General features: G+C 41.4%; 1 protein-coding gene across 8 annotated transcripts in view; it reads left to right on the top strand.

Moving 5' to 3' along the window:
• FBN1 (fibrillin 1) overlaps window positions 1-19,011 on the top strand; it is a 220,249-nt gene extending 201,238 nt beyond the window's left edge. For 7 of the 8 annotated variants that reach the window (XM_073303899.1, XM_073303905.1, XM_073303898.1 and 4 more), the window contains 11 exons: window positions 511-642; window positions 1,114-1,239; window positions 1,857-2,063; window positions 3,778-3,903; window positions 4,138-4,260; window positions 6,445-6,561; window positions 7,666-7,794; window positions 9,353-9,472; window positions 12,947-13,178; window positions 14,383-14,566; window positions 17,739-19,011. In XM_073303899.1, coding sequence (XP_073160000.1) covers window positions 511-642; window positions 1,114-1,239; window positions 1,857-2,063; window positions 3,778-3,903; window positions 4,138-4,260; window positions 6,445-6,561; window positions 7,666-7,794; window positions 9,353-9,472; window positions 12,947-13,178; window positions 14,383-14,566; window positions 17,739-18,128 — 1,886 coding nt within the window. In that variant the 3' untranslated portion in view covers window positions 18,129-19,011. Of the gene's footprint in view, window positions 1-510; window positions 643-1,113; window positions 1,240-1,686; window positions 1,746-1,856; window positions 2,064-3,777; window positions 3,904-4,137; window positions 4,261-6,444; window positions 6,562-7,665; window positions 7,795-9,352; window positions 9,473-12,946; window positions 13,179-14,382; window positions 14,567-17,738 lie in introns of those variants that run through there. The other variant, XM_073303902.1, reaches the window with a different exon arrangement.
• Window positions 19,012-19,676: the final 665 nt, after the last annotated feature.

The raw sequence follows: 19,676 nt of genomic DNA, 5'->3' as shown, positions 1-19,676 counted from the left end.
TTTCAGACAAGTTGGGGTATAATTCTCTCAATGCTAACAGTCCCAGGTACAAATCCCTGGGGAGCCCTGGAGGGGAAGATTAGTGTGCCCAGATGTCCCAATTTTATAGGGACAGTCCCGATATCTGGGGGGGGTTGTCTTTTATAGGCACCTATTACCCTCCTCCCCCTTCCTGATTTTTCACACTTGCTCTTTGGTCATCCTAGGGAAGTTTAAAATTTTGGGTGAAAGTCTATGGCCTGCTCATATTATGGAGAAGGTCAGACTAGTTGATTATATTGGTCTTAAAATATATTAATCTATGAAAAGGGTAATAGTATCAATGTAAAGGGTTACCCACCTTAAGTGAAATCAGTTACCTCCAGGCCAGTATTTTTCGATTATTAATTTAGCACAGCAGAAAGAAGTTGTTTGTGATTTCACTTTCAAAATGAAGAGTTCATTATTATGAGTTTCCATGAGAATCTCTCTCTGTAAGTATGTATGATTCTGTAATATGAACTCTTTCAGATCAGGATGAATGTGAAGAAGGAATTCATGATTGTGACTCAAAACAAATGGAGTGTAAAAATTTGATTGGCACTTACATGTGCATATGTGGACCAGGATATCAGCGCAGACAGGATGGTGAGGGCTGTGTAGGTAAGTGAAACTGTGGTGTTAAACTTCTGTGAGATAATCGTTTTCCCAGCAGAGCTGAGCTGAATTTCAGATAATAGAGCCAGATTCTGGAGAAAAATTGGCAATTTTGGACTTGACTAATTGTTTAGGAATTCGGGGGGAGGGGAGAGAATCACTCATCTACCTGTATAATTGTGCCCATAAATGCAGGTAAAGGGTCGTGGAGAGCCTACTTCTCCAATGCCTTCCATATGTGGCCACATATGGAAGATAAGTGTAAAATGCTACCACTGTTGTTAGTGAATGGAGAATTTTAATCAGGCCGCATTGTACACTCTCTTTGCACAGAGGTTAATGATGACACAGGCAGTCGAGAATCGGGTCCACAGGCTGAATATATTCAAAATTCAAAACTTCATACTTTTTTTTTGACTCCTGGACTAACATGTTTATGGATTTTATTTTTTGTCACATCTTTTTAAAAAAATACAGATGAAAATGAATGTCAAACCAAACCTGGGATCTGTGAGAATGGACGTTGTATCAACACAATAGGAAGCTACAGATGTGAATGCAATGAAGGATTCACTGCCAGTGACACCCAGAATGAATGCCTTGGTAAGCACCAGGTTAATGCTTTAGCAAAGCCAACTAGCATCTCATTTGGTACCGGAAGTTTGCAGTAGGTTGGGATTATTTCACTGGCTAATAATATATTATTGTTTTTGCAGAACTACTAAAGAGTTTGAACTCAGCGGGATTACCTAAGTGTCTGCAGGGTGGAGCCCTCTGTCACTAGGCACCATCCTGGCACTAAATTCTTCCTTTGCTAATTGTACTCTTGTATCAGTTGGTTAGAGTGCACTGGCTTATTATGAAAGCCTCCTGTTGATTAGTATCAATCAGCAGGGAGTTACTCTGTCCTTTTGTCTGTGATCGTTCTATTTTCAGTCAGCCCTTCTTCTTCTTTTCTCTGGGTTCAAACAAAAGTGCAACTTTTCTAGGCACACTGTGACTTCACTCCTACCCTCTTACTAAATTTCTTGTCTCCTTTGTTTCCCTCAGACATCATGTTCTCTTTCTTGCTGCTGCCAGACTTTCATTTTCACTTCCACAGTCCCAGGGTTAAGTATGCTTCCCTTTCTTTGATATTTCTGACTAAATTCCTAATATGTCATGACCCCCCTACAGGCATTGCCACGAGTACTCTACTTGCAACATAATTTGTCTTTCAGACAACAGAGAGGGCTACTGCTTCACTGAAGTGTTACAAAGTCTGTGTCAGATTGGATCAAGCAATAGGAACTCTGTCACAAAGTCTGAATGCTGCTGTGATGGCGGGCGTGGCTGGGGGCCAAACTGTGAGATCTGCCCCTTCCCAGGCACCGTGGCCTTTAAGAAGCTTTGCCCCCATGGCCGAGGATACATGACCAATGGAGCAGGTACTTCTGTCTGTAAAAGTTTAAGGGGAAATCTGCAATCAAAAAACCACATTAGTGACTATGAAATCAAGAGATAAAGTGTAAACTCCATTTGCTGCATTTTTGAGCACACAGAAATCCTTTATTTTAACACATAGACATTTAGGTCCAAATTTTCTGCAAGCTTTCCAACGGTAAGAATGCAGAATTTGCTGAGGACCTTCGTGCATAGGCAAAAAGGTGTTTGAGCAGCCAACTCAGGTGGTTAGGCACCAACTAAATCCCAAATTTCAGCAGGCTCCCCAAATCATTCGCTGGCAGGACGTACATTTGTATGCAGACATCAGGTAGTCCAGCACATGAACGTGCAATGGTGCTGGAACAGTTTTTATAGTGGGGGTGCTGAGAGCTGTTGAACCAAACTGTAAATCCTGTATATAATGGAAACCACTTCAAGCCGGGGGGGTGTGGCAGCACCCTTAGTTCTAGCACCTATGTGTCCGTGGATGTTTGCACACTCAGATCTGAGCTTTTTGTCTGTGCCTAATGGAGGACACTTGAAACCTGGCATTTGTGTTTGGTGTAATTACCTGTTTGGTTTGATTAAAGATAACTGGACAAAAACACACAATGGAGTCACCAGGATCTATAATTAAACATACCACTGAGTACTCCAAATGACCCAGGAGACATTTCAGCACAGTAGTCACTGATGCTGAGCGTTGGTGTTTTTTCCCCAGCTCTTAGAAGTGTTGTTCTCTCCCCACCCCAAGATCATGGGCTCCTGCTCAGTGTGATGCCCCAGCATGCTCTTGGTTGGTGAGCTGCATGCACACACCCCATGAAAAGTGCTGGAGCCTTGGAGAGGCAAGTCCCATTTACCCCAATATTGCATCGTTTGGTGAAGTTTTCTTTCTAGTGTGCAGTGCTAACTAGAAAACCCTGGAGAAGGAAGTGGAAAACTTTCTTTAAAACATGCAATATTGGAAAAGAGGGACTTTAGCTTGCTCTAGGTAGGCCTCAGTGATGTTCAGTGGTGTTGTGAGCTGTCAGCAGCAGAGTTTATGCTGCAGTGTTACACTCAGCTTCTCAAACCTGTAAGAAACATAATACATAAAGGATAATATTTTCAAAAGTGCTTAAGTCACTTTGACTTTGGAGGTAGGTTCTTAAGTACATAAAGGCCAGATTTGTAAAGGCACATAAAGAAGCAGACAAGTGCCTAGTGGAATTTTCATAAGCACCTATCTGCATCTTTAGGCACCAAAATACCTTTAAAAACCTGGCCCTATGTGATCTTTGAAAATGGGACTTCAGCTCGTAAGTCACTTATGTGATTTTGAAAATGTTACACAAATTTCACTTGCAAATATGCTGAAGTATCCTTGTTGATTTTCTTTGGGTCAGATTCGTAAAAGAAAATGTGAGCTTTGTCACTGGCTTAAATGGAAGCTTGAACAAGTCTTTTATTTGAGGTTCTTGATAGGGCCTCCTACTCTAGTTATTCATTTGCATTTAAAGCTTGCTCATTACATTTAAATGTTAAATTTGTGCTGCATTGCCTAAATCCTTCCATATTTTTCTTTCTAAAGATACAAGCCTCCTAAACGCATGGAGCATTTCATTATTTGGATGTTGCATTTTTCTTGTCAAAACACAGTAGTCTCACTAAAATCAGGTACAGTAATTTCCTATTATTTGTCTTCTCTCTGAATTTATATTTATTGCATTGCAGATATTGATGAGTGCAAGGTTATTCACGATGTCTGCCGGCATGGAGAGTGCATCAATGAGAGAGGATCATATCGCTGCATATGTAAACCTGGCTATACTCCAGATATAACGGGCACCCTTTGCATCGGTAGGTTTTCCATTATTTTACACCTGCCAGTACATTACTGAAGAGATGAACTTGAATGGAAATTTACAGGAATAAGAAATGAGGGTTTCCTTTCATCACAGGAAAACAAAACATCACTTGTTACCAGGCTTTGGGGGAATATTTTTGTGCGAAATAATCTCCTGAATATTTTTAACTCTTCATTACAAATCTTGGTTGATAGCACCAAAAAGAGTCTGTTTTTTCTCATTTTAGATCTGAATGAATGTAACCAGTCCCCTAAGCCTTGCAATTTCATCTGCAAGAACACAGAAGGGAGTTACCAGTGTTCATGTCCAAAAGGGTACATCTTACAAGAGGATGGGAGAAGCTGTAAAGGTGAAAACTTGAATGAAGGAACTCTACGTTTCACAGATTTTACTGTATTTACCCAAAGATACATTTCACAGACAAATAGCTACCAACATACATGCCAAGGGTCTGACTCTGATCTCACTGACTCTGGTGTAAATCAGGAGTAGCTCCACTGAACTCTGCTGTCTAAAACTGGAGTAAATGTGAGAGCAGAGGCGAGCCCAAAAATATTGGAGACAGTTGGAATATTCTAGTCACAGTAACTATAGCAGTGAATATTTTTTAAGACTTTTCTTTCTCAATATTTGCTCCCTGGTATAAGTAATTTTTCTTCTGATTTTAAGCATGTTGATTTAAGCCATGCCTTGCAATAATAATTTCATTTTAATTAATGCCAGTTATAGTAGCTCAGACTGAATGTTTGCAATACGTTGTCAAGCATCAGCAGTGTTTTAACTAACCATTCCTGCAGCACTGGATGAGAAAGGAAAATGAAGGAGAGGAGAATACTCTGTCTCCTCCATTTCCTTCCTTTACTCCCATTTCCCAGTAACCTTGGCATCATGCTCGACCCTCACCTTTCTTCCCACACCTCTCCTGTCTACAAAACTGCCTTTTGACAGGAAGAGGCAATAATTTAGAGGTTAAGGGCCTACTGCAGGAGTGGGTGGGTGAAGTTCTCTGACCAGCGTTGTGCAGGTCAGACTAGATGATCACGATGGTCCTTTCTGGCCTTAAAGTCTATGAGTCTATATTGCCTAAGCACATAACTGCTTTGACTCCACCAATTCTGAAACCCTCATCTGTGCCTTCATTTCTCCTTCTCTTGTCTAAAGCAACTCCCGGCTCCATGGCTTTTTCAGGTCCCAGTGTCCTACAATCAAGCTCTCCACTGTTGCTGCCCATTTTCTCACAGTTCCAAGAGGAACTACCAATAAACCTCATTTCTCAAACAGCCTCACTGGTGCCCCCATGCAGATCCAGTTCAGGGATATTCTCTGTCTCTCCTCCTCTCCGCTGCTTCTGCCTCCTCTTTGTCTCTTTTGACAAAACCATTGATCGGAAAGACCTCTCTTCTGCAGGCTTTGTCATCTGGAAGAGTGTCTCTGTAGCTCTACATCTTATCCAATTTCCATCTCTTTTCAAATTTCATCTTAAAATGATGACATTTTCTCTATTGCCAGTATCTTCCATTTTGCTCTCCCTTTGTTGCTGGCTTTATGGCTGCATGCTAACATGTATTCATCCTAGAGAACCAATTCTTTCAATGCTGAGAGGTGGAGCTCCACATGCAAAGAGGAGCTTGTGCAATTGCACATCCACAAGTGCACATACATTTACTGCAACTGCATAGGCAACTAGGTAGCTGTGCACTTAAATTCCTGTTCACATCTGCAATATCCAGTTTGTGACTATTTGTGGTAAAGGTGCACAATACTGTGGAAGCACCTTTGCATATGTATTTTAATATACATGCAAATGGGACTCTACCATTTGAAAATCTGGTCCATAATTTCTGTAATTTATACAATATGCTGTCTTCTGGCCCGCATTATTTCAATCTGTAAAAGCATTTTTAGGTCAGATCTCCAATCATTCAATGGCTTCTAGCTCCCTTCACATGTAGTCCTACTCTATTAAAAAGGACTCTGCCTGCCCATCAGAGCCTGCACTAAGGGAACCCACTCCAGCATCAGAGCCATCGTTATCATTTGTCTGATAGATGCTACTACAAAATATGTGCCTGCTACCACTGAAGTCAATTGTCTTCCAAAGGAGCTCCAGCAGGCTATAAACTGTATTCTGCTGAAGTGGGCTGTAATCCCAAAGGAACTATTTAAACAATAATGACAAAGTAAAATGGCATTTCCTATGCCAAGTTTGGAATTGCTGTTGTAACCTACAGGGGCTTTACTCAGCCCTTTGATATTAAGGGCATTACATAAATCAATCAAAATGTAATGTTACTTGCCTGAAGCTCTCCTGTCCCACTAGCTGACATCAGGCAAGGTCCTCTGACTGGTAGCACGTTCTGCTCTGCTAGAGTACTGGGCCAGGCCTGTGAAATGTACTTTTACGTTTTACTCTTCTACAAAATATTTGTATGTTGAACTGCTAACTTGCAGCCACTTCTCTCAGTGTCGACATTGAAATGTCAGCACCTTGGTAGGGACTGAAAATGGAAGGAATGTTGGCTTACTCTTTCAGATCTCGATGAATGTGCAACAAAACAGCATAACTGCCAGTTCCTGTGTGTCAACACCATAGGGGGCTTCACTTGTAAGTGTCCTCCTGGTTTCACTCAGCATCATACAGCGTGTATTGGTAAGTGACATTGGACGTTGCTCTTCATGAAGTGGAAACTCCCATTTGAGGATTCTTATTGCATCTCATTCCTGACGGTGTTGTAACAGAATGGTGACTTCATCTCCCAGAAGAAATGAGGTGCAGAAATGGAGGCTGTTTATGCTGAAATACTGGACCAAATTCTGCTCCACTTACACTGGAGGAACCACAAAGGATGGAATTTGGCCTAATAAGTTTGTTGTGCAAACAAATTTTCTTTGCTGTGTCTGCTAGTACCAATTATTTACTGTAGAAGAAACTGATATGTTTGTGCACAGAGCCATGTTTTCTTTAAACAGCCTCTATATTTTGCACCTGCAATTAGTTGTTGGTGTAACTGAGAGTGTGTAGGTGTCTATATGAATGCACTAGCAAATCAGGTAGTTAGAGACCTAGGGACAGAGGAGGACTGCACTGGATGAAAGAGTAGGGGCAGAGGTGGAAAAAAGGCCCTTCCTCCCTCCCCCTTTCCCTTGTTTCCTGCACTCAAGTCTTTGAGTTCCCTAAGTGCAAGGACTGTCCACTGATAGCACTGTGCATGTTTCTGGCCCTTTCTTCACTAGTTATCAGCAGTTTCAATGTTGTGCGTGTAGTTGGGTGCCATGTTAAGGTATCTTTAATAAGTTGGCCCTAAATGTTTACATTTGAATGACTTGATCGATGTATACATCCATATTAGAACAGTTTCAATGTAAAATAGAATCTCTCCTTTTCGGTTCTGCAATCTGGATCTTGATTCCAGTATTCTGCGCTCCCACGGCACCAGTGTCCACGCTGTGTACACAAGGAGAGCAGAATATCAGTCAGGATCCAGCATGAAGGTTTGAGAGCAGTTCTCTTCATATTGTATCTCCTGCTAGTATTGTCAAGTGGAAAAGTAGGGATTTCTCTCTCCCATTTCTTTGGTGCAAGGTACAGGATGGAAAAGAGCGCAGTGTCAGTCATGTCAATGTCTTGTGTCACTTACGTTTCTTCTCTGCTTTTCATGCACTCTTATACTATTAACATCCTTGAATGATCATCTTCAAGATGAGTAATTACCTTGCAGAACAGTAGTAATACTTTCATCTGTTTTACCTTTAGATAATAATGAATGTGCCTCTGAAATCAATATGTGTGGGGCGAGGGGTATTTGCCAGAACACACCAGGAAGCTTCACGTGTGAATGTCAGCGTGGCTTCTCCCTTGACCAGACTGGACTCAGCTGTGAAGGTAGGCACAGTAAATAGTACAGACAGCTTGAGCCCTCTGGTCTTCTATTGTCCCAACAATAGAAGACCAGAGATGAGACCAACAATAGAAGACCAGAGATTGTCCCAACAATAGAAGACCAACAGATGAGCCTGGGGCATCTGGCATCATAAACTCAAAGACAACAGCACACAGACTTTCGCTGCCCCAGTGGGAATTTTGGGAATAAGAGGGTTCCTCTTGGATTTCCCTTCACTTCTCCCCAAATGCATAAGGAGACGGTGATTTTCCCTCTGTGCTGAGCCAAGCACCTTTGTTCCAAACTGAACATTGCTTGGTGGCTTCCTGTTGAATTTTGCCCCAGAATATGTGAACCCCTTCCCTTCCCGTGGGAGTTGTTGCTATTTGTAGATCAGCTTTGATATACATTCAAATAATAAGATATCCAGAAAGCAAAACACAGACAATGAGTTGAGAATCCTGGACACCTTGATTTTCTGATGGCTCTGTCTGTGAGTGTGGAAGGGAATTCTACTGTGTGGATCCTATTGAGCCCTGGTGAAAGCAAACACAAGTTCACTGAATTCAGTGGATGCGCCAGAAATGAATTTGGCCTCGTATACATGCCCCATAGAAGAAGGGAACAGTAAGCATGCATCTGATGTGAGTACGCAAGGAAATACTCACACGCATTGCTCTCAGCTATGCAGTTTCACTTTCATTGAAGTAAGTAGGAGCTGTACCCAGTTATTTGAAGTCATTTGCATCCAGGGGCCAATTCAAAGCTGGAATAAGCAAGTGCATGCAATGCCATTAACTTAAACCAGCTCTGAATTTGGCTCTTTCTGTCTAGTTTAGAAGAAGGATTACAGTATGAAGCACAAAGGAGCACTGTGCAAAGTCAATTTCAGCGTGTAATTCACTTCTTGCATGTGTTAAGTAGAACAGTGATTGATGCCTAAGTAATGAAGGTTAATAGAATTTGCGAAGAAAAAGATTCAGAAAGATAGAACCTGAAATGTTTAATAAAAACCAGTCCTTTTTTATGACAAATTTTATTTAATCTTACAATACAGGTTTAAAATGCACATTATATTCTTTTTTAAATGGCCTTCATTTAGATCTTTTTGTGTGCCACTGCTTCCATTCAGTCATAAACGCTCCATTCTTAAGGAATGCAACAATGCTTAATGTATACTGCTTAAATTCTGAGCAAAATATTTCGCAGGCCACTGTTTCTAGGATACACTGCTTTCAATTTTAAAAGTATTTTTAAAAAGATGATCACATTTTGTGTCATAAAATAATTCCCAAATGACAAGGGAACTAACACAAGAAGCCACTGAAGTTAGCTTACTCCTCTTCTGATATTCCTCTATCTTACAGTTTTATATTGCCACTCATATTTGCCCACCTTTCACAAATTCTCCTCACTGATCACATGACATTGATTTTGGAGGACAGTAGGATTAAAAAGAAAAGAAAAAACCCTTTTTTAGAAACCACAGAAAATACGTGGTTAATATCTCCTTTGAGAAGAGAGAATTCCTGACATTTGGACTGTGTGTCACCCTTTTAGATGTTGATGAATGTGATGGAAACCACCGGTGCCAGCATGGTTGCCAGAATATAATTGGAGGATACAGGTGTAGCTGCCCACACGGATATCTCCAGCATTACCAGTGGAACCAATGTGTTGGCAAGTCACTGTCTTTGTTAACAAAATAAAATACACCATAATTGTGTTAGCAACAAGATGGAGGGGGGAGGTTTGTTTCTGTATTTTGTTTAGCCATGTATTTCATAAAACTCTGTCCAGCAGAAGGCAAACCTGATACGATACTGAGGCCCTCTCGTGATATTCTGAGCACTCTCAACTCCCATTGAAGTCCAATGGCCAAAGCCCTGCTTCAGCAAAGCACTTTAGTCAGAGCTAAGTGTGTGCTAGTGAGTAGTCCCATTAACTTCAAGAGAACGACTACTCATATGCTTAAGTACTTTGTTGACTCAGACATGGCCCAAATGCAGAAAACCTTACTCACCGGTCTCTCAGTCATTACTCAGACAGGACTCTAATTGAGAGTTGTCGACACATAACAAATGGCAGAATCAAACACTGTATTTGGATTGTAATAGACCTGTAAGATTAAACATCTAGCACAACACTTTGCAAGCATCTAATATTCCAGAACAATCCTGCTGTATCTGCATCTCCATCTTTTAGCTACAGTCCTACAACTGGACTGTTGTGTCTGAGAACTAGCTTTAAAATCTACTGAGATCACATGCGTGAATGATAGGTTCTCCTAAAGCTTTGTGGAGGTTTGCCCACATTACAAATCTAAAACATGATTTGTCAAAATTCAGCCAGATTTGACTGTATCTGCCCAAAGATACTTCCCCAGACCTTAGGGGTAAAATTCTCAAGGAGCACCTACCCAACACTGTTTCTGCTATTGGTTCTTCAGTGTGTTAGGAAATAAATTCACCTGCAGATTAAAATGAAACATTTGGTCCCCATCTAAAATTTGGTTACTTACCAAGTTGCTGTGACCCACATCAGTGGGGTTACTCATGGAGAATGTTATCTTCAATATGATTTCAGCAAACAGATTTGGGCCCTACTTGTCTCAGAAGTCCTAGGAAACAACTCTGTATTATACTGCAGCAGGGCAACATGAACCTGCCGTATTCAAGCGATAGACACATTATTTTTCTGCTGGCTAGAATTGCATGTATTTCCAGTCTGATTTAATTAGGTTCCACACAAGCGGCAGTTTTGCATGGATGGCTAAAGAGATATGTTTGATGACCCCATCTTTGAGAATTAAGGGCCTCATAACTCTTTGTTTGGCTCTGTTTGTTTTTAAGAGCATATAAAAATGCCTTTGTTCATTATCGTTCTGCTGCTCTAGGGAGGTCTCTGCTTTTAATTATGTTTACCAAACTTTCTGACATATTACACAGCCCTGGATAGGGAGTCTAGACATTTCTGCTCCAGCGCTCGGTGTGTTTTACATGCAGGGGAATTTGAGGCTCATTCAAAAATGGTTTGGTTATGGAAAGATTTAATTAAATGTGGGGGGAGCGGGAGATTTGATTTAAATTGGGATTTAATTCACCCTTTTAAAAACAACCTGAAAAGAATAAACTGTAATTTCCAGCTCTCTTGAATCAAAGATGGAGGAACTCTCTCAAACTATATTTTGGATCATTATTGCTTGCAGTTGAAACCCATGTCTTTGTAGGATGATTCCACAGTTGAAACCCATTTTTCTAGCTAAAGTGAAGCATATGCTACCAATGTTTCTTAGAAATGAGTGAGCCCCTGATAAGCCGGGCTGATACCAATGGATCCTCTCTGTAGGGTATATTTACTATATCATTTTCCACTGGATTTTTCTCCTTTTCCTCATCACAATCCCCCTATAAATGGAAATCAATACTTAAATTCTAGTTCAGTGGTTCTCAGCCAGGGGTCCGGGGCCCACTGGGGGGCCGCGAGCTGGTTTCAGGGTCTGCCAAAATCAACCGGAGAGTAGGGCCGCTGTTAGACTCACTGGGGCTGAAGCTGAAGCCTGAGCCCCACTGTCCTGGGTGAAGCCGAAGCTCAAAGAACTTAGCTTTGCGGGCCTCCTGTGGCGTGGGGCCCCAGGCAGTTACCCTGCTTGCTCCCCCCTAATGCCAGCTCTGGCTTTTTGTCTACTGGATATACAGGAAAGGTTCTGGCACAGGCAGGCCGTGGAGTTTTTATATCATGCGAGGGGGGGGCGGCTTAGAAAGAAAAAGGTTGAGAACTCTTTTGATTCAAAAAATCAAAAAGGTTAATTCAAAATTAGGTAAAATGAGTTCAACTTCCCTAGTTGCTGTGGTTGCTATAACCTTCTTCTAGCCCAAATTTACATCCATACTGTAGGCAAGATAACTATGAGTTCAGCAGCAATTAAGTATGTAGGTTTGAGCCATAGTTAGTGACATAGAACCCAAACCTGTCCTCGTTTTAGTTAATGACTAAACTCCTATGGACTTCAGGGAGTCAAGGTCAGGCTCTAGGTTCTACTGGTTCCTGAATGTAAGAATATGAATGTCTTAAGTATGGTTAGATATTAAGCTGGGGCCCCTGGGCATACCACAGGGGAAGAATTTGTGTCATAGGCTTTTTGCAAGATCTTTCCTTCATGTAATTTGGCAATCTTGGCTCTGCAAACAATTTATGTCTTTTTGACCTTATTACATGAAGTGTACAGGGACTTTCTGATGTTGCTGCAACACACATTTAGTTAATCACCAAAAAATGCTTTGGTTCCTCCCATGCCTTGTACAGTGTGTGACTGCTTCTCTAGCCCAGGCAGTTCTGTTTTGTGCCAAGCCATAACTCAATATTGCAAGAAATTTAAGGGATTGCTTCTAAAATATAGAAAAATAGCTAAACTTTGTCACAGAACAGTAGCATTAATAAATCTCAAGGCACTCTTGCAATTTGCCATATTGGAGAAAACATCCTGAACAATAAGCCATATATTTACTGTAGATGAGTTCAACCTGACCTCCAACTCACCATACCACTGAACTGGGGGAAAGTTCAGGTCCAGACTTTGTTCACCTTTAATATTTACATATGCTTGCAAAGGGTGCTTTAATACTATGCTTTTCCGGCTCATTTCTTCTGTAAGGAACTGTACCTCATCTATATCTCCTTTTTGAATCAAAAGAAGATTCAGTGGTTACAGAAACTGTCGTGCTTTATTTCTTCACTCTTTCCCCTTAATGTTTTACAATATAATAAATATGGTGTTACCAGGCCAGCTCTTCAGCTTCATCAAGTTTACACTTGGCATAGCTGAGAAGTGGGGCGGGGGGAAGGTGGCACTTAAGCTACTGTTCTGCTCCCTTGAGCTGGGCTGGCTGAGAGCTGAAACAGCTTCTGATATGGTATAGAGTAGCCCAAGGGTTGCTCTGTGTTACTCTGGTTGCAGTAGTCTCCTAGGGCCTGCTGCAGCAGCCAGGGATGAGGCAGAGCCCTGTTCTTGGATTTGGACATCTGATGAGGCAGCATGTTTGAATCTGTTCAGTTATCAAGGTTAGGCCTTTCTAAAGTTACAGAGGGGAGGGATAGGCTGAATTAGTCCTAAGGATAAAAGCCAGTCTCTAATCTGCTGTGCTTCCCTTCCAGATGAAAATGAATGCCTCAGTGCACACGTTTGTGGAGGAGCATCTTGTCACAATACTTTGGGAAGCTATAAATGTATGTGCCCTGCCGGATTTCAGTATGAACAATTTAGTGGAGGCTGCCAAGATGTCAATGAATGCAGTTCTGCGCAAGCCCCATGCAGTTATGGTTGTTCAAATACTGATGGTGGCTATGTCTGTGGATGCCCACCTGGTTACTTCAGGATAGGACAAGGGTAAGGGCTTCTCATATTTAAACTAATAGGCATTAGGTGGCAAAATCTGCTCCCTTGCCTATGGCTGTGGAGCTGCAAAACCAATGGCAGCAGAGCTGCTGGGAAAGGGGTAGGATTTGGGGAAGGCGTACAAGAGTTTCACACTCCCTCCCATGCTTGGAGCCAAGTTCTGCAAGGGAGATGAGGCAGGGCCATAGGAGAGGTGAAGGTGGGGATGATGGATCTATAGCAAGATGAATTCTCTAGGCCTTGCCAAGGAAGTTTGGTTCAGGGCCACAAAGGATACTACAAGCTGGAGTAGTGTCTGCTGAGACACTCCTGTTGGGAGGGAAGATTCCTCCCTTCCTTTTGTCCTACTACAAAGAACTCTAGCACCTACCCCACGTACCTGAGCTGTGCACTAGGGAGGTTTTCCCCCTCAGTATGAATTTGATTCCTGTGCAGCATAGAGCTCCTCTCTAAGAAAAGGGGAGTTGTGTGGCTCTAAAGACAATCACTGTTATCCCAGTCTTTTACTGATGACATTAGAATGAAATATCCTGATATTGGAGTGGTCCTGAGTTTCTCGTTGAATGGCATCGAAGTTCCAAGGGAATTATTTTCTGTATATATCTGTGCTGGCATGAAAAATAAGAGAATAATGCTCATTAGAACTTCATGTGCAACCTACAAAATACAGACCTTGGTCTGTAGTCTTCGGGTGCCTAAATTTCCATTAGCTTCATTGGGACTTTTAGGTGTGTGAAGAATCTCAGCTCAAGCACTTTGTAGGCCAGGATCTTTGTCCCATTCACCATTTTCAAAAGTGACTAATGATTTTTGGTTGCCCAACTTGAGGCATTTAAGACAAGAGGCTCAGTGCTTCCTGAATATCCCCCATCAAGGTGTCTCGGTTTGGGCACCCAAAATCACTAGCTACTTTTGAAAATCAGGGCCTGTGTTTATGAATCATTAAGTGTTTACATAGGGCCAAACATTGCAGGCCTTTTTTAGGCAAAGCCCCATTGGGCCAATTTCTCTGAAGCCAAAGTGTGACTGAGAAGAGAATTTGGCCTATTGACCTGAGTAGGAATTTTGCCACATAAATTGGCTACGTTATTTTTGTGTGTGTTTAGAGCAATACAAGTTCTTAATGTTGTATGGGTTTTTTCTTGAGGGGTGGAACTAATTTCATGGAACTAATTTGCATTTCTTAATTCATCAGACACTGTGTTTCTGGAGTGGGACTGGGTAAAGGTCATGGTCATGGTCAAGAATTGCCCATCAGCGATGAAGTAGATGACAACTCTCTCTCCCCCGAGGCGTGCTATGAATGTAAAATCAACGGTTATCCCAAGAGAGGAAGGAAGCGCAGAAGCACTAATGAAACCATTGCAAATGAAGCAGAGGTAATTGTCCTTCTTGGGGAGGGATTTGAGCTGTTTCCTGAGAGCCAGAATTAGAGACTTAGGGTGCAAAGAACGAATCTAGAGGGAAAAATTCAGACTACAACCAGGCATGTAAGTTCAACATGGCCCAAGGAGTTTCTCTGGGACTTTGCATGTCTGGGGGGGCTTTCTGAAGATACTCACAGTCATCAGGGAGAACTTCATGTGCAACCTACAAAGTACAGACCTTGGATCTTTGGAAGATCCTAACACACTTGCTCATTTCCTGTTTCTTATCAAACACTAAAGCTAAATGCCCATCGAACTCTCCAGCAAGGGGTGAGCTCAAGAGCGAGGACAGTTCTCTATGTCAAAGGACAGCATGAGTGTAGAACACTTTTGTTACCTTGTGGTCTCAAAACAAAGATGCTTAGTTCTGGGAGTGGGTGAGTCCCCCACTGAAAGGGACTGTTGAGCATGGAGCCTGTGGGACTCTCTCCAAAGAAAATATTGTGTTCCAAAGGCTAAATACAGAAACTGCTGGGATTCCTGTGCATCCAGTCACTGCAGCCTTTCACGAGGTATGTGGACGTGCTTCTGGTCACACACAACTCTGGCTTTGGACCAAAGACTGTCAGAGACAGTCAGGCAAATAGTGTTCTCCCTGTGTGGCCCAGATAGCGGAGCTGGTAGCTGAATTCAGAACATAATTGTTGTAAGATCACTGGAGTGACCAGTAGGTTTAATGTACATCTTTAGGTTGGGGTAACTGTGAAACTTAAATTACTACAATCTGCTGTGTTGCTCAGCCAACTCCCCCTCCTCCTCTTGCACCAAATAATGTTAATAATAGATGACGTAACAACCTGTATTTACGTGAAAAACAGTGTGTCATGCAACTAGCTGCACCTATTTACAAGTCGCCTTTCACTCCCTCCAATGGGAGATTGTTTTCTTTTCATTTTTAGTAAACATTCCTGAAAATCGATTCAAAGGAAAATAAACACTGCATCAGCCTCATCCTTATGGTTTGTTTTGAATTGACGAAAGCGAGTAGCTTCGGTGTTCAAACGGTCATAACCCTGTTCTGTTCTTAAGTTGCCTGGCAGAAAAATATTAGACTCCTCCTGTTTCCAGCACCGTACAGTGCCTGTGCACAAGAAGTCCTAGTGGCAGGTTCAACTTTGCATGTCCGTTGACTAAATTCTGCACTCTGACTCAGGCAAAATTCTCACTCACCTTGGTGTCTAACTGAGGGCTGCAGGATTTGGCTCCTTTGATAGTTTGTAAGGCCAGAAGGGGCCATTGTGATTGTCTGGTCTGAATTCTTGTAAAGCACAGGCCAGAGAACGTCCTTCAATTAATGTATACTATAAAATTCATATTCTTCTTTTTGAGAAATTTTAATTAATTTACATTAGAAATGGCACCAGATCCAAGGGCATTTAATTCATTCCCTGCCCTCTTCGTTTTGTGTTGTGCATCATGATGAGTGAAACCCAGAAAACTTTAAAGGGCCTCTTAAAATGTCCCTGCACCACATGCACATTTACCAAGCTAAGCGTCCTGCATGTTTTCAGCGTATATATATTTGCATGTGCAGATATCTCTTCTTTTCATGTGCTAACACGGGGTATCAGGGACACCCTTCACACATGTAAAATAACTCAAGTTTGTGTGTGCAAGCCAAGTTGTGTACACAGGTACATGATCCACATGTGCAAAAGTAGGGGGGTTTTGCCCACGCAAAAGTTTTTTGGGTGCACTTCTCTGGGCCCCTTGAAATTGGTGCAAAGTGTATAATCTTGCAAGATCAATGATTTAGTAAAGCACAATAAATATACTTGAAGAAGAAGCTGTGTTGACTGTGAAGCAAGCTGGAATGCCACGGGTTTGATAACTGTTCCCTAAAAATCATCAAGGTTTCAAAGCTTAGCGTGTTTGCTAGCTGATGAAGGGCAATTTGTCCCTGTGGCTGAAGAATTACACTGGCATACCCTTGCCTGCTGCAGGAAGTTTCCAAGTTAATATCGTTCCAGCTGACATTCTTTTCTGTTCCCTGAAACTCTTCCTTATAGAAATGTTGCTAATAACGCATCTCAGTGGAGTTTAGCTCATGACTTATATGAGCTCAATCACCTTGACTTCAGCTGTGTCTGCACTGGCACTGCAGGTGTAATGTCCCCCACACAGGATAGATGTACACATGCTAGCTTTGATAGCACAAGTGTGCTAAAAATAGCAGCGTAGATGCCACAGTGCAGTGGTGGGAGACATTAGCCACCCTGAATATAATCCTGTCCCAAGACCCTCGGTTGTATTCAGGGCACCTAATACTTCTTGCCACTAACGACAGCAGCTACGCTGCTATTTTTGGCACCTTAGAGACTAACCAATTTATTAGAGCATAAGCTTTCGTGAGCTACAGCTCACTTCATCAGATTCTTTTTGCAAATACAGACTAACACGGCTGTTACTCTGAAAGCTGCTATTTTTATCGCTCTAGCTCGATCAAAGTCAGTGCAATCTATTCAAGCAGGAAAATACAACTCCGGCTTCAGTGTAGATGTGTCCTTGGAGGCAAGAGCTGACACCCACTTCATCTCCAGTTCCCTTAGTCTGTAGCACAGAAGCTGTTGGAAGCCTGTTCCAACAGAGTGCCTAGGTAGAGGAAAGCTGGTAAAGAAGAAAACTAAGTCCACACGCATGTAAATGACTTGCCTGCTCCACAAACCACATTACCTCACACAGCTCATTGTTAGCTTCACTTCACTACTGTTTTGGACAGACTGGGAAGTGCGACACAGGTGTGTGGAGGGTGAGTAAAGGGTCTGAACTCTGAAATGCATCATCTCAAAGGCTCTGAGAGCCATGTGCAGCATGCAGCGTCTTTCAGTGCATGCCTGAGATGACCCATACAGAGAATGCTAATTGCAAGTAACTAAGACTTTCTTTTCTTTTGCCTTCATACACAGGACTAACTGCTCAGTTCAAGGTTCAAATCCTGATCTGACCTAGACCCTCTGCAACTCAGTTGGAGCAAGTGGGGTTGCCTGGCGTTTAAGACAGGCAACAATATAGTTTTCTTTTCAACTTTTTTATTAGATGGCCTCTTAAGTTGGAAAGAAATGTTTATAAATGGATGAAACTGTTCTGTGACAAAGCAGAGACTAATGTTAGTGTTCTTGTGCAGGATCAACCTGAGATGGAACCAGAAGTCAGTCTTGCCAGTTGGGATAGTGAAAAAACAGCCATCTTTTCATTCAACATCTCTGGGCTTAATAACAAAGATCGCATCCTGGAACTTCTTCCCGCTCTCTCAACACTGACAAATCACAACCGATATTTAATTGACTCTGGAAACGAAGACGGTTTCTTTAGAATCAATCAGAAGGAAGGGATAAGCTACCTTCATTTCACAAAGAAGAAGCCAATACCTGGAACCTACTCATTACAAATCAGTAGTATTCCTCTCTATAAAAAGAAGGAACTTAACCAGCTTGAAGACAAACATGACAAAGACTACCTCAGTGGTGAGCTGGGAGATAACCTGAAAATGAAAATTCAGATTTTGCTTCATTAATTCATCAACCAAAGACCAAATAATTAAAACCAAAGATAGATAGGTAGGACTGAATGTTCCTCCCAATCAGATTCTCCATATCATAGGTACAATCTTTCATGAGTACATTTGTATGAATGAGCACTATTATATTATTACATAAGCAAGGTACAGGATGAATACCCTAGCTCAAAACAACCACTTTCTCAGGCTTCTTAAAGTGTAGCTGAGCTACCTTGATATGTTGAATCTTGAAAACTGGGACTTTTATCATTGGAGGTTGGCCACTGATGCTGAGACACATCATTTCAGCAGAGGTACAAGAACATGCTTTCAACTGATGGACTTCTCTATTTTTGTAATTCTTAAACTTTGCTTCTCCAACTACAACTTACTAGGTCAGCCATTTATGATATCCATTTGGTGCTCATAAATTTTCAATCTAGATTTATAAATGCACTGTAATATTTACACAACTTAGAAGCCAAAATTGCAATTATTCAGTCTACATACTTCAATCAACCAAAGTTAGCTCAGTAGTTTATCTCAGTTATGCCTATAATACAGTACATGTAAATTAAGTGTGTGTATACTGTAATCATGCTATTTTTATCAATGAAGCATTTGTAAACTAGATTAATAATACCCTTAATGTGAGGGTTTGTAATGGTGCTTATAAAGACCAACTACTTGTTAACTGTATACACAAACCTGATGATGAAATTTCTGTGACTTACCAAAATGCACTGAGGTCAGTAGGGACCATTAAACATTCTCAGAAGTCAGATGATAATCAGTGCCATCCTACACCATGACATTATGTAATACATGTCAAGAGTACCCATAATCATTCATATCAACAAGGGTTCGACGTCACAATAAAACAGTGGGTTTTTTTAGTTTATTCTGTGACTTTGTGTTCTTGCTAATACTAGTTCTTCAGTACATTAGACTGAATGTTTATGCTTCATGCATTCCTGTATAGTGTGGGATATACTGCATGTATAGGTGATTCATTACTGAATATATGCATCTGTAGTTTATTCAGTCTTCCTATGGAGGAAGACAGAAGAGAAATACAGAATTATTCAGCAATTCAATTCAGCAATGGAATTCTCTAAAATGTAGCTTCCAAAGGGCAAGTTAGAACATTTCCAATGACCTGACCTAAATAATCCTGTCAATCAGTAACTAATAGCCAAAACATGCAAAATCAGATGTTAAATCATTATTTGGAAAACGTGCATTTCATTTCAAAAGTCGTGTCTCCTAAAGCCCCTTTGGCATGCATAAAGTATTCCATTCTTCCCTCCTCCTCCCCTCCTCATGACATCTATTGTCAAATAATCCAAGGCTGATTACAAAGGGATAATCCAGTATTGAAATCAACTGCAAATTATATGACATGCATAATGTAAAGGTGCCAGTGTTTGTCTATGAAGTACAAGCTAACACTTTAGCAAGAAAAGAACATTTTATTGATACGTGAGAATGTAATAACCAAAAGAAAAGAAAACAATTCGTGGCACTGAAAATACAGTGGAAAAACTTGATTGGACAACATTGTAG

Source organism: Lepidochelys kempii, chromosome 10 (assembly GCF_965140265.1).
Source record: "Lepidochelys kempii isolate rLepKem1 chromosome 10, rLepKem1.hap2, whole genome shotgun sequence".
In the NCBI taxonomy this organism is placed as follows: domain Eukaryota; kingdom Metazoa; phylum Chordata; order Testudines; family Cheloniidae; genus Lepidochelys; species Lepidochelys kempii.
This window is presented reverse-complemented; position numbering and strand designations above follow the sequence as displayed.